The 20,543-nt window shown below is 47.1% G+C and overlaps 1 protein-coding gene across 6 annotated transcripts in view; it reads right to left on the bottom strand.

The window, feature by feature from the left end:
* PDE1C (phosphodiesterase 1C) overlaps positions 1–20,543 on the bottom strand; it is a 536,493-nt gene that overhangs the window by 430,921 nt on the left and 85,029 nt on the right. For 5 of the 6 annotated variants that reach the window (XM_046020562.1, XM_046020563.1, XM_046020565.1 and 2 more), the window contains exon 2: positions 771–821. The exons of the other annotated variant lie outside the window; for it this stretch is intronic. In XM_046020562.1, the coding sequence (XP_045876518.1) occupies positions 771–821 (51 nt within the window). The remainder of the gene's footprint in view (positions 1–770; positions 822–20,543) is intronic. 6 annotated transcript variants of the gene reach the window in all.

Below are 20,543 nucleotides of genomic sequence, written 5' to 3'. Positions count from 1 at the left end.
CTCCCTTGTTAGGATCTGGGTTTTCATTCCAGGGACAGCGTTAATTGGCTGTGTGGTTTGCTGGTCGCAGGAGCACAGAAAACACTGAGAAGTGTTTGACTCCTGTTCTCCCATTACGATCAAGACCGGGAGACAGAAGAGTCCAGAGTAATTGTTGGGGAGCTCCAAGACCCTTATGGGATCCCAAGGAAAACCATTCAATCTATCTGAGCTTCAAAAATGTCACCTAAAGGAGGGAAACCCTGTGGAGGCAGCCCCTAAATCACTTTGGGTGGTGATGACGGTTTCACACATGTGTGGACCTTGGCGACTGCATGCATTTCACATACTTTTCCTCACTCTATCCTCATAAAAAGCCCAGCTCCACTGCAGGGACTCCCAATGGGCAGTTCTCAAACTCAAACGTGCACAGAAATCACCTAGGGGGTTGTTCCATTCAAATTCTGATTCCTTGGGCCTGGGGCTCTGCATTTCTAAAAATCCCCAGGCATGCTAGTTCTGTGGCTCCCAGGACCCCACTTGGCATAGCAAAACACTAGAGCACAGTTTGATAAACCACACATGGTTCTAAGGATTGAAAAGGCAAGAGCAATGAATAGCTCACCCGCGGTGGGGCTCAAATGAAATATTAACCCGATGAAGATATTTTTTATATGACTCTTTTATTGACAGTGTTCTACCGACACCTGTCAGGATTAGAGCGGTGGAGCGTGCAGGTAAAAAAGGCCTCTGAAGGAGGCCAGGAAAGGAGTGAAACAAGATCTACTCACGGGAGAAGCGGGCAAGGGGTCTGGCGGTCTTGTCTCCAGCTTCATTTGCAACTGGAGAAAAAAGAAAAGGCAGACAATGCAATAAGAACAAGACACATAGTCCACAGAATACGCCCAACTTACAGCTAACCCTCTGGATGATTTGACATTAAACTATGTTTGAGGATCTTTGTAAGACAATAAAAGCGACTTCACTTCTCTCTTTCTCTTATTTCCGGGGTTGCTCTCAATGTCTAAATGAGGGTAAATGTCTTAATCATTTTGATGAGTGCATTTGAATAAAGCTGGAGAGGACCGAAACAATATCTCTTGTATCATAGTTTACTATGCCTCGAGGTGGGAACTGACTTGCACCTCCGTGGTCAGAGGCGAGAATGCCTGAGTTCCAAGCTGGTTCAAGCTTCCTCTTATCAGACTGTCTTGAAACACATAAATGCAACCACCCCATAAATCCAATCTGCTCAGCACACAGGGGCAAAGCCAAGACAGGATTTCAGAAGGTAACAACAAGATTAGTTTTTATTAGTTTAAATTTAGATGCTCCCAAACAGAGAAGTTTAAAAGGGGCGAGGGGAGTGGAATTGTTCAGAGAACTGCTCTAGAAAAACCTTACCCTTAAAGTTTCTCAGCATTTCACCCTCCTCTGAAATGTCTCTATATAATTTACCATGCGGATAGAGTCATTATGAAAATCCCCTATTTATGAACACCACCTTTGTGATTAAAAACAGAGATCGATCATCAAGTAGAAACACAAGCTTCACTCACATTAAATATCACTTTAATGTTCATAAGGATTACAGCTTGGTTGTTTTATATACTCATAGTAAACAGGCACAGATACTTGTGGTCAACTTGAACAGAGCACCCAAAGCAATTAACTGGGAAAACCTGTTCATTTTAACTTACCAAAAAGAAAAAAGAAAAACCACTCATTAAGTGGCAGAATAGAAGGGATTGCTGTAATCATGAATGCACGCAAAGCTGCAGTAGCCACACAAAAGAAATAACCGCTTTGTAAACATTACATCAATGGGCAAAGAATGGAAGGAGTTAAAAAAAAAATAAAATCCTTTCACCCTCTCACAAAGCTAAAGATTTCACAATGCACTATGTGTGGACAAATTTTTAAAGTTAATGGATCCAATCTGGGTCTACTTTTCTGTCATTTGCATGGCCCATTGTCTGCGCTGGCTTTGTAGATTACCAACAAGACATTACACAAAACGACCAGCAGGGGGAGATGACATTGCAGCCTGCTCCCACTACCTCCCAGCATTTCAAAAAGAAAGAGGGCGAGAGAGGGAGGGAGAAGCAAGCCCTAGTAAGGTATAGACATGAGTTTCCCTGGCCTTGAGTTCAAATGGTTTCCTCTTTAAACATCATAAAACGCTAAGGAAAGAAAACAGAGCAAGGGTTTTCCCCCAAAAATATTTGCTGCAGAAAATGATGAGCTGCTTTTAAAGTAGGAAAACAAAGACCACTGCCATTGCTGAAAACACTAGCACCCACTAAAATGTTCAGCTTGGAGGATGAGCATTTTCCCTGTGGGAAGGAAGGGGACACAGTGACATATGACAATTGCAGTCACAATTTCACATGCAGCAATGACTGTTTCCTCAGGCAAGACCTTTTCCCTCCTCTCCCCACCACCCCACCCAAGGATGGGAATTGCTGACCCAGATCCAAATCACACCAGGAGAGGCAGGAATCCAGATCTAGGCCAGTGAAGTATCAAGAGGGTTGTCTCTACTCAGAAAGAAACATGCCAGTGGTATTATTTTCCTAATACCACACTCCCTTACACCAAGGTCTCCAGTCATGTCCCAACACTTACAAGACACAATCCAGCTAATGGGACCTGGTAGGCAACACCTGGCCCCATCTATTCTTCTCAACTCATTCTATTTGCCAGAGAATCCTTCAGACTTGTTGTCTTTTCTCAATAACTGAATAGCTATCCAGTCCAAGGGCCAGCAATGGATCACCGCCGAGACGCCCCCTCCAGGTGGTTCCGCCTCCTGCATGTTCAGGAGGCAGCTCTGTCGACTGGCACTAGACAACGTTCTCTATTCTCGGCGTGGTCCACAAAGCAAATGAAAACAAAAACTGTTTAAAAGCCTAAATAATGAAACTAAAACTCAATAGAGACCAACACTACAAAAAGTGGTTGCTGAGCTCTCTGTGCCCAGCTCACCGACTGCTCAGACACATCCACGCTTCTTGACCAACACAGGGGCCCTCGGCCTCTGCTGTTTGCCCTTTATTTTAAATATATAGATATACAGCAGTCTTTTCTTTTTTTTTTTTTTTTTTTTTTTTGGACAGAGAGAGATCACAAGTAGGCAGAGAGAAGGGGAAGCAGGCTCCCTGATGAGCAGAGAGCCTAATGCAGGCCTTGATCCCAAGACCCTGAGATCACGACCTGAGCCCAAGGCAGAGGCTTAACCCACTGAGCCCCAGGCGCCCCTATACAGCAAGTCTTAACAGCAAAGTAAATGATCCATTCATCAGACCCAATTAGAGCTTGCGTTTGGCAAAAATCTCATAAAAGTGATTATGAGGATTTAAGGAAATTTATCCATATCATACTGTTGGGCAAAACACCCAGACCTGTATATATCATTGATTCCATTGACACTGAATTGTAGGTCTAGGCTGCATGTCTCTACAGGCAAAGAGAAACAAGTGGAAAGATGTGTATGAGATATACTAATAGTTATTTCTTCTGTATGCTGACATTTGGGGAGATTTTTAACCTATTTTATACTATATACTATATACTATATATATACTATATATATATAGTATATATATATAATATATGTACTATATATATATTATACTATATACTATATATATATACTATATACTATATATAGGTTTTCTGCATAAACCTAATAGTTTATGATAGTCGTGTACCACGTTTATAATCAGGAAAAATGTTTTATTAAAGGGATAGAAAACAATTAACTATTATTTGATATACATTAACATTTTAGATACTGTATGTGTATGTCTATTTATTCATACAAATTATGTTTTAGATTCAGTTTCCCAAGCAGTCTTGGATCACAAAATCCAGGGGACTTTCCATCTCAGTCCAAGAGGACTCCCTCTAAGATTCAAGAGACAAGTCTCCCACTCTCCTTTACAAGAAGTTCCACACTTTCTAAGTCAGGGATTTGCAAACCTGGCCACGCATGGGAATTTCCTAGGGAACTTCTTAAAATCCTGATGCCTAGGCCACACCCTGGCCCAATGAAACAGAGCCTTGGGGATGGGACCCAAGCTTCACACCTGTTAAGGGGCCCCCGATCCCCCTGAGCAGCTGAGAGGCACTGATAGTGTAACTTCACATATCGTTACCAAAGCAACATTCGGGAAGGAAGGTGTGGCTCAAATTCCTTCAAAACAATCATCCCTACTCAGTTCTTCTTTTCAGGATGCTTTTGTTTTGTCATCAAAAGCCTGAAGAGATATGCCTCTGCATTAAGAAAAAAATCAACTGTTCAGACTGCAAACATAATTGTGGGGACCCATTAGTGAGCAACTCTTCACATTGAGAAGGGTTTCTTATAAAACGATTTAGGGGTGCCTGAGTGGATCAGTGGGTTAAACCTCTGCTTTGGCTCAGGTCGTGATCTCAGGGTCCTGGGATTGAGCCCCGCATGGGGCTCTCTGCTCAGCAAGGAGTCTGTTTCTCTCTCTCTGCCTGCTGCTCTGCCTACTTGTGATCTCTCTCTCTGTCAAATAAATAAATAAAATCTTAAAAAAAAAAAAAAAAGATTGCCTCCCACTTCCACACGTATCCTGAGCACCAACTATAAGCCCAGCACTAGGCAAAGCTCTGGGGGGACTACCATAGTAGATTTCACTCCATCTTGACATACAAATAAGTTAGGGGGGGAAGGGATGCCTTTCAGTCTGGGTCTATCTACCATGAGCTTGCGAACGGACTTAAAAATTATAATGATGATGATGATGGTGCAGATTCCTTGGTCCCAACCCAGAAACCCTGTATCAGAATCCCTCCAAGTGGGGACAGGAGTCTGGGTTTTAATCAATTTCCTCAGAAGCTACACTCTTATGAGAAAAGCAGCCCTGTAAATGAAGTATGCCCTTGGTATGTCTGTCATAGTGCACACTCCCTGCCCCCCCCTCCCCAAAAAGACAAAATGGCCAGAAGCAAATCTGAAAGGAAGGGCTTGCCATGGAGACCGTTGAGAGAGAGGCAGGAGAGACAGGAAGTTAACTCAGGACAATGAGCACCCCAGTCCCTGGCCATGAGGTCCCAGCTCAGCTGCGAACAATCCAGGCCATCAGAACAGGAGGGAGGGTGGTCCAAACAGTTGTGGTGGTGGCCTGGGCAGGTGCACACTGCTTTGTAACCAAAAGTAGGCCCCAAAACACCACCGCCCTTGTTTTGGAAGCTCCGGCACCTGGGCGAGTATAAACGCAGCTGGGGTACTGGGTGCGACGGCCAAAACACGGTTAGCAAGCGAGCCGGGAACAGAGTCTGGCTTCCTGAAAGGAAATCTGCCCCGTGCGTGGCTTGTCTGCTGCTTTGCCACAGTCTCTGAGGCCAGCCCAGGAACCGCTCGAGGGGACGTGCTTTGGGAAGCCTGGTGGGCCAGAAAGCCAGGCACAAGGGACTCCCTGAGAAGAGAGCCTTAGAATGAGGTTCTAGACACCTTCCTAAGTTACTATAAAAGACGAAGCTCAGAACTGCTCACATTGCCTTCAGCTTGCAAAAACCCAGGCAATGGCAAGGAAAACTGGCTGGATGCTGGGGAGAAAGAGACTTGGCCCAAGATATCACATTTGCTAAGCTGTCCCCTTCTAAGCAAGGCCTTCCGTGATCTCATTACTAAGATCACAACTCCCAACTCCCCCTCTTCCCTGCGCCCATTCCCCTTCCCTGCTCTGCTCCTGCCCCAAGCACTGTCACCTTCTCATATGCTCTGTACTTCCTTCACTGGGTGTTTTGCCTTCCTCCTGCCACTACAATGGATTCTCCCGACCAGCACCAGGGAAGAAGGCCATGATCATGATCCCATGGTCGTGGTGATGCAAGCAAAACTCAGAGCATGGATTCTCTACCCACCGCCCCCCCCACCCCCAGTGCCTAAATGCCTGGCACGCAATATTTATCATACAAGTTGATGACCAACCTTCTACCAAACTACCGCCTGGAATACAATGGGCACCAAGAACTGGAAGAAGTGGAGGAGGAAGGTGGAAGGACGCTAGCACACAGTGAGCACTTACATGGGCTGTAGGTATCAATGCAGCCCTCAGAAATATTAAGCAATGTTTATCAAGCCCTGACTCAACTGTAGTTACCAGGTAAGGCTGTGAACAACAAGTCCCGGCCCCTGCCTTCACACTGAGACTGCCATTCCCACGTGAAATGTACTCAGGCCACTGGAATTCAGAAGTCAGGTAACTTTTCTAAGAACCTGCAGTTGTATGGCAGAACTCCAGTCCAAAGCCAGGTGTATCTTGCTCCAAAGTCCATGTTCTTTCCGTTTAGCTTCTCTGCTTCCCAAGAGGGGCAGGCACACTGGAGCCATGCTCCGGAGAGGGCGACACCTGGAGAAACATCTTACTGAGGCCTGCCCCTCTCCCTCAAGCCCCTAGCACCACCACCCCTCCGAAAGCCACCTACTGGCCTCCAGAGAGTGGAGGAGGTCACCTGCCCGGGACCTCCTACCTGGCACAAGCCCAGAGACCGTCAGTAGAGAGGGGTCCTTCTGAGAGGCGGGTGCGGGCGCCAGGACTCACAGCAATGGCATCCAGAAGAGGGAGACGCCAGACACAAAGGAAGGACCTTCACTGCCTTGTTCGTGTAAGAGCCCCAGCTACCAGCTGACTCCCTAACCCTCTTATATCCTCCCTAGGGAGAAAATAGGGACAAGGGAATAGGAACAAGAATCAGATTCGTGTTAGCATGAGAAGCACTACAGCTCACAAATACAGCTCCAAGAGGCCGGTTCTCTTTAACGGGGGAAGCAACTGACATTCCAAGGGATCAAGTGACTTGTCCAAGATCAGACCAGAGCCAAGGAGCGGAGTCGGAAACATATCCGTGTCTCCGGCTCCGAGCCCAGCATTCTCAGGGAAAGGGGTGTAGTCAGTCTTTTTAACTCCCACATGGAGGTGTGTTCGAGGGGGAAGTAAAGGGTCTGGCTTCCTTTCCCCCCTGCTGGGTTTGGTAAATATCAATGCCTGACAACCCCAGGATCCATTTTAAGCACAAAAATGTAAAAGTGCTGTGTCAAGGAGGCTTCTGAAGCCCAGTCTGACATATGATCAAAGCCTGCGGTGGGCGGGACAGGGGAGGCGGAGGGGAAGGGCGGACGGGTACATCGGAAAGTCCGTCAGCTTACCTGGCACATCAAAGAATAGGGCCACAGCATGCCTAATTCACAAAGATAACTGAGTTAAACACTTATCTAAAATACGTTGTTGGGGTTGCTTAAAAGGAGAAATGCTAGCTGTGTAATAACTAAGGACCAGACGAAGTTCTGCTCCTTTGTTACCTAATTTTATCTTCACAGCAACTCTCTGAGGTTATTGCTACTATTTTCCCATTTTCCAGATGCAGAAACTGAGTCTTTGAGAACTTGAGTAAAATTGCCCGAGATGAAACTAGTGAGTGGCAGATCTGGAAACTGAATCCAGTGCTCCATTACTCCAGACCCTGTGCTCCTGACCCGTGTGCTCCCTGCCACATCTCAGCACTTGAGTGTTACTACTGTTTGCTGAGCCCGACTACTCCCCGGACCTGGTAGGAGAGGCCCTTGTCTCCTCCCCACTTAGCCTCAAATTAGGAGCTCACAGAGGAATGCACCCTGCTCTCCTGTTCCTTACACAGAACAGAGCTCTGCAATCCAGCTGGAACTGGTGCCCAAATGACATAAAAGACATCACCACCCCTCAGCCTGTTCCTTCCCCCCCTTCTATATTCAGAGATGCTCGGCATCGCCTCATTATACCTTCCGGGCCAATTTGGCTGTCAAATCGACTCTGAATCAAGCTCTTGCACAAAAGAAAATAAAACCAATTTGTAGTGATGACTCATCAGGGCTGATAATTTGAGAGTGGCAGGGATGGTGCACCTTCCAGGCCTTTCTCTCCTAGGGTAATGGGCAAATCCTTACAGAGGGCAAGGCTTACTTGCCAGAGGGCAGAACAGCTCACTGGTTCACTCAGCCTAGCGTGCAGTGAAACACAGACAGAAGGAAAATTATACAAGCCTTTGCCAACCTGAGAAGACTGCTTGGGAAACATTTTTCCTTTACTTTCTTTTTTTAATTTGGAGGAATTTGGGTCATATGGGAAGACTCGTGAAATGTATTTCTTTCTTCCCTGACCCTGATTTTATACGTTTGTTTATTTACCTATATCCTACCTCATTCCACAAATTATATTTTATTTCTATTTTGCTGTAGGCACCAATCCTTTATGGAACAAAACGGAATATTATGAAAAAGTGAAATTTATTTATTTCAATCGCTCTCTTGCTTCCTTTTCCTGATCCCTCTTTCCAAGTTGTTGGGTTTCAAACTGACTTTTCACGGCGTCCTCTGACTTAGATCAAACAACTGATTAACCTCTGTTGAGTCCCCCCTGGGTCCCCCCTTCCCTGTTGCTATACTGGATACAAGGATGGACATTCCTGGCCCATAGGTGGCCAGGAGTCCAGCTGAGACCCAAAGGTCGGGCATGGAGTTTCCTGACATGGATTACTGGAGTAGTTACAAAATAAATGTATCATGGTGCTGGTATTTCTGTGGAAACCACCTGGTCAAGGTACTGGACCCTAACCTCGCAGAGCCTGAGGCCAAGTTGGGGAAACATAATATTAATACATGACCTGATCCAAATTCTGCCAAATGCTAAATGAAAGGTCCTTGTTCACAGAAGAACAAGAATCAGAACTGTATGAGATTAAAACCCAGTATCAAGCTGGCTGTCCAAACTGTTCACTAACTAGAGCTCACTCCAAACAAGGCAAAGAAAAGTATAAAGAAGAAGAACAGGGACGTGAAAATGTTTTACACCCCCACATCACGCCAGGCGCTGGTAGGAACTTTACGTCCATAATTTTCATTAATGTTCACACGAGCCCATGGGGTGAGTATTATTTTATTTTATTTTTTTTTAAGATTTATTTATTTGACAGATAGAGATTACAAGTAGGCAGAGAGGCAGGCAGAGAGAGAGAGAGGAGGAAGCAGGCTCCCAGCCAAGCAGAGAGCCCGATGCGGGGCTCGATCCCAGGACCCTGGGATCATGACCTGAGCTGAAGGCAGAGGCTTTAACCCGCTGAGCCACCCAGGCGCCCCGGGGTGAGTATTATTATCCCTATTTTCAGATGAGGGAACTGAAGCTTAGGAAAGATAAGTAATTTGTCCAAAACAGGGCTAGTAAATGGGAAAGCTGGGCATGAAACTGAGTTCTGTGAGCCATTCTGCTCCTTCCTCTGTAGTTACCACAGCTGGAATGCATGTTAAAAGGCGTCCGATTAAACTCCACATGTCCTGTTTGGATCTCCTACATTATCCCAGATAAGAGGATGGCAAGCTCATGCCTGAATCACCCTTAGGAATGGGAGTACACCCCCTCTGGAGATAGGCTCCTTCACCTTTAACCCGCTGTACAATCTTTGAGGGCTCTTGGCTTTGATGAAACATTCGATGACAACTGTCTTGACCTCAGCCACTTGGTCCTCTCATCCCCAGACTGACACACCCAGTCCCCCCTCATTTGACAAAAATAACTGGAGGCCTTCACCCACAAAAGTCAAGTCACTTAAATCATTGCCAAAAGAAGAGAATATGTGTGTGTCTTTTTTTTTTTTAAGATTTTATTTATTTGAGAAAGGGGGAACACAAGCAGGGCAGAAGGGCAGAGGGAGAGGGACAAGCATTCTCTCTGCTTAACAGGGAGCCCAATGCAGGGCTCAATTCCAGGACCCTGGGATCATGACCTGAGCTGAAGGCAGAGGCTTAACCAACTGAGTCACCCAGGTGCCCCTATATGTGTTATTTCAAGTAGGCCTCAGCCACCCATTGCTGGAACAACATTCGCCTTCAGGTGAACAATATTCACCTTCACAGTGATCTTCAGGCTAAGCCACATCCCCATCTTCTCAGGAGACAAAGGGCATCTGGGAACCATCTCGTGGACTGTATAGTCAGGAGCTGTCCAAGACTGAGTATTTTCCAGAAGGCCGCTGTCTGAAGCACATCACCTCAGACTTTACTGTGCATAAAAATCACTTGAGGATCTTATCAAAATGCAGATTAAAAAGAAGTGGGGCCTGAGACTCTGCATTTCAAACAAGCTCCTAGGTGATGCCAATGGTGTGGGTCCTAGACCCCACTCTGAATAGGGAGGTGTTAAAGGACATAACCCACTTAGAAAAGGAACAGCCAAGCACACTTTCTAAGAGAAAGCTCCAGCATGGTTTTGAAAACATACACTATGGAATCTAACATCCAATTCCTTTGGTTTCTTTCAGCAGCTTTGTGAGGAAGAACTGTTCACAGTGTGACTTTAAAACCTACTGGAGGACAGACACTGAGAGTGTATGCATGCGAGAAGGGTGTCCAAGCAGAGAGGGAGACGGAAGCTCAGACCCCTCCATGGGCCTGACAAAGAACAGAGCTGAACCAGAAAACCACTCCCCATGCCAAGCATGCCGCCAGCAGGGTGCAAAGCCCAAAATGAGCCAAGAGCTCCCCAGTTCCCAGGTAAGAAGTCCATGTCCAGTCCAAGCGGCACTCACTGGAGCTGCTCCGTCTTCACGCATGCTCCTTGCAGGACCTTGAGCCCAGAAGGGCTGGCGTGCACACTCAGCTCCCGAGCTTGGCTCAGGCACGTGCTGCTGGCACTGTTCTGTCCAGCAGCATAGATCATCACGCCGTTACTGACCAGCTGTAGGCTGAGCCGATCAAAGGCATGGAACAAATAAAACTAGGCACAGGTCACTGTACCCTTGCACAGGAACTCAGATGTCCACTGGGCTGAGCTCCCCACAGTGGAGCCCATATCTGCCAGACGATTTCCCTCCAGTCTCATGCAGGGCCTGAACACACGGCAGCTGAGTGAAGGGCTAGCGAAGGAGTGCAGGAAGCCGGGTCTGGCCATGAAGCCACAGAAGCCCTGGGACAAAGACTGGCAGGCTACCAGGACCTCTCCTCCTCCGCAGATGCCAAAGAGCCCCACTTTCAACCTGCAAAATGATCCTGGCTTGGCAATTTATCTTCTTGACTGGATGGAAGTTTGGGAATCACTTGGGGTAAGGAGAGTCACAAACTGGAGGCAGGTGCACTGAACTTGGCGAGCAAGTGTTCAAGAGTAAAAGGTCTAAATTCCCTTGGGAACAGCTAGCCACTGTGGCATGAATCCCTGCCACTCACACCAGCAGGGCTGCATCCCCGCTGCCTACCTGAGACCCATGCATTAGGACTCTCAGACAGCACATGGCCAAAGAGGACTGCGTTTCTCCCAGAAATCTTGCTCTTCCCCAGGCTTTCTCAGCTCGGTAAATGCCACCATCACCCCCCAACCCTCCTTTCCCCACCATAGCTGATCAAGACAAAAATGTGTGAAGTTACATAATTTCCATTCCTTCCATCATACCCATAGCCCTTCTGCCAATAAGGCCTATATCGCTTACCTCTAAAATATCTCCTAACTCCTACCACTCCTTCCAGCCCCTCTCCTAAAACTTGGGCCCAAGCACCCACGGTCCTTTGTGTAGATGACCCCAGCATCATCCCGGGCTCTCCCGCTCTACTCTCGCCCCTTCTCCGTCTGCCACCAGTCCCTCAGACTGCATGGCTTCCCTGCTGACATCCCTCCAGCACTTCTCACTGTGTTCAAATCACTGCCTACACATCCTTCCCTGATCTAACCTCATCTCCTCTCCTCATCTGCTACTTGACCACGTTGCTGTAGCCTCCTTTCTCCCTCCCAAAGCCACCAAAGCTATTCCCACGTCAGTGCCTTCTCACTTGCTCCTCCTGCCTGGAATGCTGTGCTATACCAGTAACAAGGATTCCAACAGCATTGGCTCCCCTTCTAGGACCTTCCATGCCCAGGGGCCAGTCTAAACATTTTACAGGTGCTAACTCATGTAGTTCTCTTCATGACCCTAAGGGGTAGTAGAGGTACCTGAGGCACAGGGAGGTTAGGTGACCTCCCTAAGGCCACACAGCTTGTAAGTGGCAGAACCAGATCCATTACTGTGCAGTCTAGTTCCAGGGCCTTGCTCTGGGCTACCTCATACCCTGTCTCTTACAGATCTCATCCTTTGCACAGCAGCGCCTCACCTTTCAGGTCTCCGCCCCAATGGCAGGGCCCCAGAGCCTTCTCAGACCATCACCCTCTCCTCTCAAGTACCTGTCAGTATCTAGAGTTAAAACACTTCTCCATCACAAACACAGACACAAGAGGGTATAAGCTCCCGGAAGAAGCTTCTAGCACCTTTATGTTCTGTACCCCCAGAACTCAGAATTGTGCCTGGCCCAAAGCACCCTCAGCAATAATGAACCAGCCCACTGCCTCGCTTGTTACTGCCTGGACTCTGAAGGCCTCTGAGCTTTCAATCCTCCATCTTGTCGTATCTTGTGTATTATCTGTAGTCTCCCCACGGCCTGCTCCACAGGACGGAGTCCAAGCCCGGGTGCCAAGGTCCTGCACACTGTGGCCCCAGCCCCTGCTTTGGCCTCAGACCTCACCATTTCCCGCATCCTGAGTTCTCTGCCTGGGGTCCCACTCTGGACGCTTTTCTACCCAGGCCTTTATTCATGCCCTTCCTCGACTTTCATGTCCTTCTCCCCTTTCTCCAACTAATGGATGCCCATTCACCCATCACAAGCCAAATGCAAATGTCCCGAAAGAACAAGTTGCTCTGTGATCCAGCTCCTGTCCTCCTGACACCAGCTTCCTGTCATGACAGGTGGAGAGACTGCAGGCTTTCCAGTCAGACAGACCTCCCCTAGAATGCTGGCCCCTCTGCTGTGTTACCAAACCTCTCCAAGTCATTTTCCTCACATGCACTTTTAAGTCACAACACTTACCTCTCAAGGTTGTCCAGGTGAAAGCTGAAATGTGGAAAACACTCAGCACCACCTTAGCCCACAGTCATGGTGAGACGCCCAACAAAAGGCACGTGATGGGGTCGGTGTTATTTCTTTAAGGCCTACCTTTCCAACAATATGTGTGTTCCATGAAAGCAGGGACACACTCTTAATCCTCTTCCTATCTTCACAGCTAAGTGCACACATGACGTGAATCTCAGGAACCATCTTCTGCAGAAATGCAGGAATGGTATCTTGGGATTCTGGTTCCAGATAACTCTGGGATCACAGGAGGTCAAAACCTTGCTCTGGTCCTTTTGTGTTAGTACTAATAAGGAAAAAACAGAGATGGACAAAAACTGTGCATACAGGATCTTATGTTAGAACTGACATAGAAAAGGAGGCAAGGAGGACCCAGGTGTGGTCTCTGGGAGGAGGTAGAAGAGGACAAGCTGGAGATGATGAGCACTCCCAGGGAGCTGACTGTTGGTGGTCAGCTTTATTAATTAAGAAAAAAAATTATTAAACCATACTACAGTCTACTGGTGAATGAGCAAGAGATGAGGCATTAAGGGCAAACCGATCATTACTCGTTTTCAGAGAAGGCGGTTGCTCAGCACGTCACAGCCGCCTGGCTGGATGAAACTTCCACAGCATCCCCACTAAGAGGACATAGTGCGGTAAGGGGAGGACAGGCAGCCACTGTGCTTCTAGAACACACATTACAAACCTTCAAGGGACAAGGCTGATGTGGTTTCCTCTGTGTCTCCCTTTGTAGTTTCTACAGAATTCCTTTTTTTTTTTTTTAATTTAAATTCCATTAACATATACTGGATTATTAGTTTCAGGGGTAGAATTGAGTGATTCATCGCTTACATATAATACCCAGTATTCATGACATCAAGCCCCCTCCTTCATGCCCATCACCCCATCTCCCACCCACCGCTCTTCTAGCAGCCCTGTTTGTTCCCTATACAATTCCCTCTTACTCTTCCCAGAACACACACTGATCGCACATCCCCCGACTGCCTGCTGGATTGTGGCAGGTTTCACCTTCTTCCTCTTAAGGTTTTTCTGCTAATGAGCTTGGATTGGAGTCTAGTTCAGGATTGGAATGAGCACTGTGACAGAAAAGTCCAGGGTACTCTCAAGAGACAGGAAGGCTGTAGGGGTGCATATTTTAGATTAGGGGAGCAGAGTAGAGCTCTCTGATGAAATTAAATATAAGCTCATGGTGAGATTTGAAAAAATACACTGCTTTAGCCTCTCCCCATTCCTCAGCTAGACTCTGCACAGCCCTGCAAAAGGGAACCTAGAAAGAAAGGACAAAGGGAATGGGAACAGCCAATGGCAACAGTTGTGTCTACTCATTTTGGAAAGGGTGTAAGCAAAGCTGTGTCATGAGAGTCATTTTCATAGGACTGCAGACCCTGATGGCCACTGTGGTTTATCACTGATAACACGGTACAGAGACAAAGCTCCGGATTCAGGATTCCAGGGCACGATGTGAATGCCAGCCTCTCTCTGCCTGGTCCTGACTCCCTCATTCAGCCTCTAAGGGCCAGAGCTGCTTCTAGAAAACAGCTTTAAAGGCAGGATACATGTCCTGCATTCCTCACGATGTTTTAAGAAAGGGCTAAATGAGTTACGTCATAAGAAAACACTCTGTAGGTGCAACCACTCTGGAAAACAGCATGGAGGTTCCTCAAAAAGTTGAAAATAAAGCTACCCTACGACCCAGCAATTGCACTACTGGGTATTTACTCTAAAGATACAAATGTAGTGATCCGAAGGGGCACATGCACCCGAATGTTCATAGCAACAATGTCCACAATCGCCAAACTATGGAAAGAACCTAGATGTCCATCAACAGATGAATGGATAAAGAAGATGTGGTATATATATACAATGGAATACTATGCAACCATCAAAAGAAATGAAATCTTGCCATTTGCGATGACGTGGATGGAACTAGAGGGTATTATGCTTAGCGAAATAAGTCAATCGGAGAAAGACAACTGTCATATGATCTCCCTGATATGAGGAAGTGGAGATGCAACATGGGGGTCTGGGGGGTAGGAAAAGAATAAATGAAACAAGATGGGATCGGGAGGGAGAGAAACCATAAGAGACTCTTAATCTCACAAAACAAACAGGGTTGCGGGGTGGGGGGAGTTATGGACATTGGGGAACGTATGTGCTATGAAGTATGTAAACCTGGCGATTCACAGTCCTGACCCCTGGGGCTAATAATACATTATATGTTAATAAAAATTTTTAAATTAAGAAAAAAAGAAAAAGGAAAAGGAAACACTCTGTAAATTATAAAGGGATGAGGCTTTCAACACGATTTCTGTTCCCACTATGAAATTTTATATTTCAACTAACCAGAGAATTCTAATGTCTTACTCCCCTAGACAAACATTGTGACCCCTTTACTTATCTCTCTATGTGCCATTAACCGAATGTTTGTGTCTCCCAAAAATTCATACACTGAAGCCCTAACATAGAGGCAGGGTCTTTGGGAGGTGAATGGGTCATGAGGGTAGAGCCCCCATGATGGGATTAGTGACCTTATAAGAAGAGGAAAAGAGATCACCCCCTCTCTTTCTTGGCTATGTGAGGATACAGCAAAAAGGCAGCTGTCTACTTAACCAACTGAGCCACCCAGGCGTCCCAGGCAGCTGTCTACTAATCAGGAACTGGGCCCTTCCCAAGAACTGGACCCATTGGTGCCTTGATCGTGGACTCCCAGCCAAGTGCAGTTCTCCAGAACTGTGAGAAATAAATGCTTGTTGTTAAACCCCGCCAGTCTATGGCTTTTTTGTTATAGAAACCCAAGCAGACTAAGACTAAGAATTTGTATTTTTTTAAGATGTATTTATTTATTTTTAGAAAGAGAGAGCATGATTGGGGGAAGGAATAGAGAGGGAGAGAGAGAATTTCAAGCAGACTCCCTGCTAAGCATAGAGTCCTAATGTGGGGCTTGATCCCAGGACCCTGAGATCATGACCTGAGCAGAAACCAAGAGTCGGATTCTTAACCACTGAAGTACCCAGGTGCTCATATTTAAAACATGGACTCTGGTGCCCAGAGTCCATATTTAAAATAAGTAGATATGATCAGTACAATAAAGGTTAGAAATGCAGCCAGGTGAGAAGATGAAGAGGCCTGATGATGAAGGGGGCTGAGAAGATGAAGGGTGCACCTCAAGACATGATGGTCAGGTAGGGCCTCTGATGAGGAGGAAACCTGAGCAGGCACCCACAGGAGGTGGGGATGTCCAGAGAGAAGCACAGCAGGCAGCAGAATCAAAGGCCCTGCGGTACAACGTGATGGCGAGAATGCACATTGCCACGCCCAGCACATAATAAGCACGCAACAAGCAGGAGCTCTGTGATAATGACTATGCTTCTCACTGCTGCCAAAACAGCCAGTTTCCATTGATGGGTAAGCTGAAGAAGCCAAGGAAACCCAATGCACCACGGCAGATGCTAGTTAGGCCCCATCGGATCATAGCTTCCAAGTCAGAATTCAACTCTGGGGGCTCTTTCCATGCTGCTCCTGAAAACAGCCACAAGGGGGCAGAGGCCATTAAAGAGTAGTACCTGCACAGGAGGGCGGCAGATTTGCTCTATTTCATCCTCAGTTGGATCCTATCTCTTCCACACTCGCCCTCTCCCCGGCCCCAAACACAGCCTCTGAGAAGAGGTCTCTGCAGGCGTCAGATCGTGCAGTCACTCAGCTCACACACACTGAACCCCTAGTGTGCGCTCAGCTCTGGGCCAGGCACTGGGGACACGGAGCTGCATCAAGGTGACATCTTTGCTCCTGAGGAGCTCACTATTTGCTGGGGAGCTAGGGGTGGGGGAAAAAAACTGAAGCAGCACCAGGGTGGACCTCAGTGCAAAGTGCCCCAGAAACACAGAGGGGAGGACATTCTCACGGACAACCACCTTCCATCCCTGCCCCAGGCTACATGAGCCCCACATCATGTGTTCTCATTGAACTCCGTTCCTTTCCTTCTTTTCTTTTACAGCGTTTATGAAAACTGTGATGGAATCATGACTTGGGGAATTAATATCTATCTTCCTAGTTAGACTGTGGGTCCCATGAGGCAGGGACCTTGTCTGTCCTGTTCACAGCCACATTCCCAGCACCTAACACAGGGCTGGCATGTGGCTGGGGCACAGAAAGACACCATAAATAAATGAATGCGGCTGAACACCAAAACACTTCATTCTGTTGTGGAAACACACTATCAGCCTCCAAGATCGTTCCCCTGAGCCTTGCCTCCTCATGCTCACACCCTTGTGTGTTCTTGTCCCACAGTGCGTCAGGACACACCACACAATGAACAGATTACTGTAAATGGGTGCTGTGTGACTTCCAAGTATTAGCCATAAAACATCGCTACTCACACCTTGCTTTGTCATGGATCCCTTGCTCTGGGGGAGACAGATAGTCAAGCCATGACGATCCTCAGGTGGCCCTGTGGAGAGTGCCCCATGGTGGAGAACTGAGGCCTCCCGCCAAAAGCCAACATCAGCTGGCCAGTCATGTGAGTGAGCCACAGGGAAGCAGGTCCTCCAGCCCCAATGAAGGCTTCAGAGGCCTATAATCCCAGCTGACGTCTTGAATGTGGCCTCGTAAGAGACTATGGGCCAAAACCCACCAAGCTAAGCTGCTCTCTTCCTCTTCTTAGGACACTAATCCAATCATGGGGTCTACACTCTCATGACCTGATTACCTCCCAAAGACACACTTCCAAATACCATCACTTCGGGCTTCAGCATATGAATTTTGGGAGGACAAAAGTGGCAGTCCCAAATTCAAAGCAGGAGGAATTAACACCATAGCTGGCATTCTTCCCAACACCTCTGTTAGGAGAAATCCATGATTCCTCAACCAGGCACCACAGCGCCTCCACCCCAGCTCCTGACTCTGGGTGACCCAATGCTTCTGCCCTGCCTGCCAGGTGGAACAGGAGGGGGCATGAACAGCCTCTGACTCTCCGTCTCCAGGGCCACCCTCGGCCAGGGGAAATTCCTCAAGGTCTGTGCCATTCTTCCTTTCTGGCCTCGGCTCTCTTGAGCCTCCCCACTGCCTCGCAACAGTGACGCTACTCTGTGCCTAGGTGATCACGCTGCCACTGGGGGCCCCCCTTCCCTCCTGCAGGGCAAACAGAGGTGGCATCCCAAGGCATCCTGGAAAGAACACCCCAGACAGCACAGAATCTGAGGCATACTGACAGGATGTGATTCCAAGCTCCAAAACCACATTGGAAACACTAGGCTGCTCTTTTGGAAGGGGGAGGTGCCTTGGGCCCTAAAGCCCACATCTCAGGAAGGCTGTTCCTGGAAAAATAAAAAGGAAATTTATACTTCCAGGGCAACTACTCTGTATGAGCTGTGGACATTTTACACATATGTCTATCCTCACCATCATCCTGTAAGATAGGCATCACTATCCTCTTTTTTCAGATGAGTAAACAGAGGTCCAAAGAGGTTAAATAAATTGCCCTAGGACACAGACAACAGCTGTGTATAGCTGGACAGGATGTTCACTGCATAATTCTAGGAAGTGGGAAAAAGTGACTTCAGAAGGGATATAGTTTTCCAACTCATACAAAAGTATATATGGTTACTAGATAACTACCAACCTCCTGGTCAGTAGTGGTTAGATCCTGCATCTACCTGACTCCAAAACACTTGCTCTTTCCACCAGACCTCTATACCTTCCTTGGGATAGCTTCAAGCATTTCCATATCAAGTTCTTCACAGTTCAACCGGCAAAGATGGCATCATAGACCTCTAGACCATCCCTGCTGGAAAAGATGTTGGTAATCAAAAACCTACCTCAAGAACTTCCCTCTGTATTGGAAGAATACAAGGCCCAGAGAGGAGACTTGAACTCCCCAAGATTATACGGCTGGGTATAGCATAACTGGGGCTTGCCTCCGTGCAGCTGAAGGTAGGTCTGGCCCCACCGGAAAGCTGTTCTAAGAACAACCATAGAGAATCAGAGCTATATTACTTAAGCGAGTCATCTCAACTCTTTTTTCAATCAGTATCACTTTTTTGATTGTAGGTGGAGGCAGAGAGTGAAGGATCTCAAGGAAGCGTCCCTCACCAGACAATTTTCTAAAGCCCAGGCTTAAAAGAGGGTTGGAAGGAAGTAGGAACTGAAAGGGCCAGAGCTCAGAAGTTTCTCCGGAATAAGCATGAAGTGCATTCCTCTGCAGGCCTTTCAGGTCCTGGGAGGGAAATTGTTGCTAAGTGGAAGCTTCTAGGTGCTCCCCAGTGGCCCTCCAGGCAGTTGGCAACCACCTTGAAGGGAGAGCTCAGATTCTGCACAGGCCTCACTGGGAGCCCATGAACACCACGGCGATGGCCCCCAGGCAGCAACCCAGTTCTGCCCGAGCTCTAGCCAGGGTGACAGGAGGAGTCAAGGGAGAAAGAACACAGGGAGGAAATCCGAGGACTCAATTTGCTGTTCTGTGGAAGATGCCAATTAAAGTGTTTCACCCTTTGGGGCTGCTGTTCGGCCCTGCTCCTGTTGGGCTGCCTCATGAATGGTCCTTTCTTACCACCTCCCACCCCGACAAGGCCTCCCAGTTTCCTTTCCAGACAATGGAGCTGGAAAAAAAAAGTAGGCTCAAAGGCATGATGGCCTTGAAGATCTCTAGAGTCACAGAGATCCCCACTTTGATACCAAAGTTCAGGGAGACAGGATGACTGCCTAAAATCACTTAGCTGGTCTGTCCTGGCTCAACCACATTCATGAGATGACATTTTAAATATCCCTGAAAATAGTCCTTCCCACCTTATGTGAACTTTGCTACACGAGTCCCTGAGACTTCTCCCGTACACAGCTGGTTCGGAACCACGCAGGAGGAGGACCCAAGACTCCAGGCTCCCAGGTTCCACACCCTGCGCAGCCCAGAAAAGAACAGACTATTGAATTACCTGCAAACTGATACTGGGAGCTGTCATACAACATCTGTACCAGCCTCCAGTGACCGCTAACGGATGTCTCTGCACAGCTACCTTCTAGTTTGACCTCTTCCTTCACACTACGTCCAATTTTTGTAACATAAAGACCAACCCACCATTTCACAGGAGCTAAGTACATCTTAAAGCTGGCAGGGGGGAATATTTATTTAAAAGAGGAAGAGAATATGGGAAAATAGAATATTTCCATGATGTTACTAACACGAACATGGACGTAGGTGAAATAATAGTACATAAACACCAGACCCAACACCAGTTAGCAAACGGTAAGCAAAAATGTCCTTTTTATTATAAAGCTTAAATAAATTATCCTTATCAAAGAACTGTAAGACTAATGCCAGAGAATCTAGTCATCTCATAATCTCTCTCTTTTAGAATATTAGGAGACTATATAAGAAAACAAAAATATCAAAAAAAAAAGAAAACAAAAATATCATCTCAACAGATAAAGGGAAAGACTTTGAAAAAAACTCAAGGCTTACTTATGATTAAAAGAAAACAAATAAAAATAAAACAGAAAGGATGAGTAATAAGATGGAAGAAGCCCGGCCTCCAGCCCACCTTTCCCACTGGAGGCAGCTATGAAACCTGGGTAACATGCACAGAGCCCCTATCTGAGGATGCTGAAAGTAAACCATAGCAGGCAAATTAAAAGAAACAAC

The sequence above is a fragment of the Meles meles genome, chromosome 10, assembly GCF_922984935.1.
Source record: "Meles meles chromosome 10, mMelMel3.1 paternal haplotype, whole genome shotgun sequence".
Classification (NCBI taxonomy): domain Eukaryota; kingdom Metazoa; phylum Chordata; class Mammalia; order Carnivora; family Mustelidae; genus Meles; species Meles meles.
The sequence above is the reverse complement of the archived record's forward strand: the minus strand, read 5'-3'. Positions and strand labels throughout refer to the sequence as shown.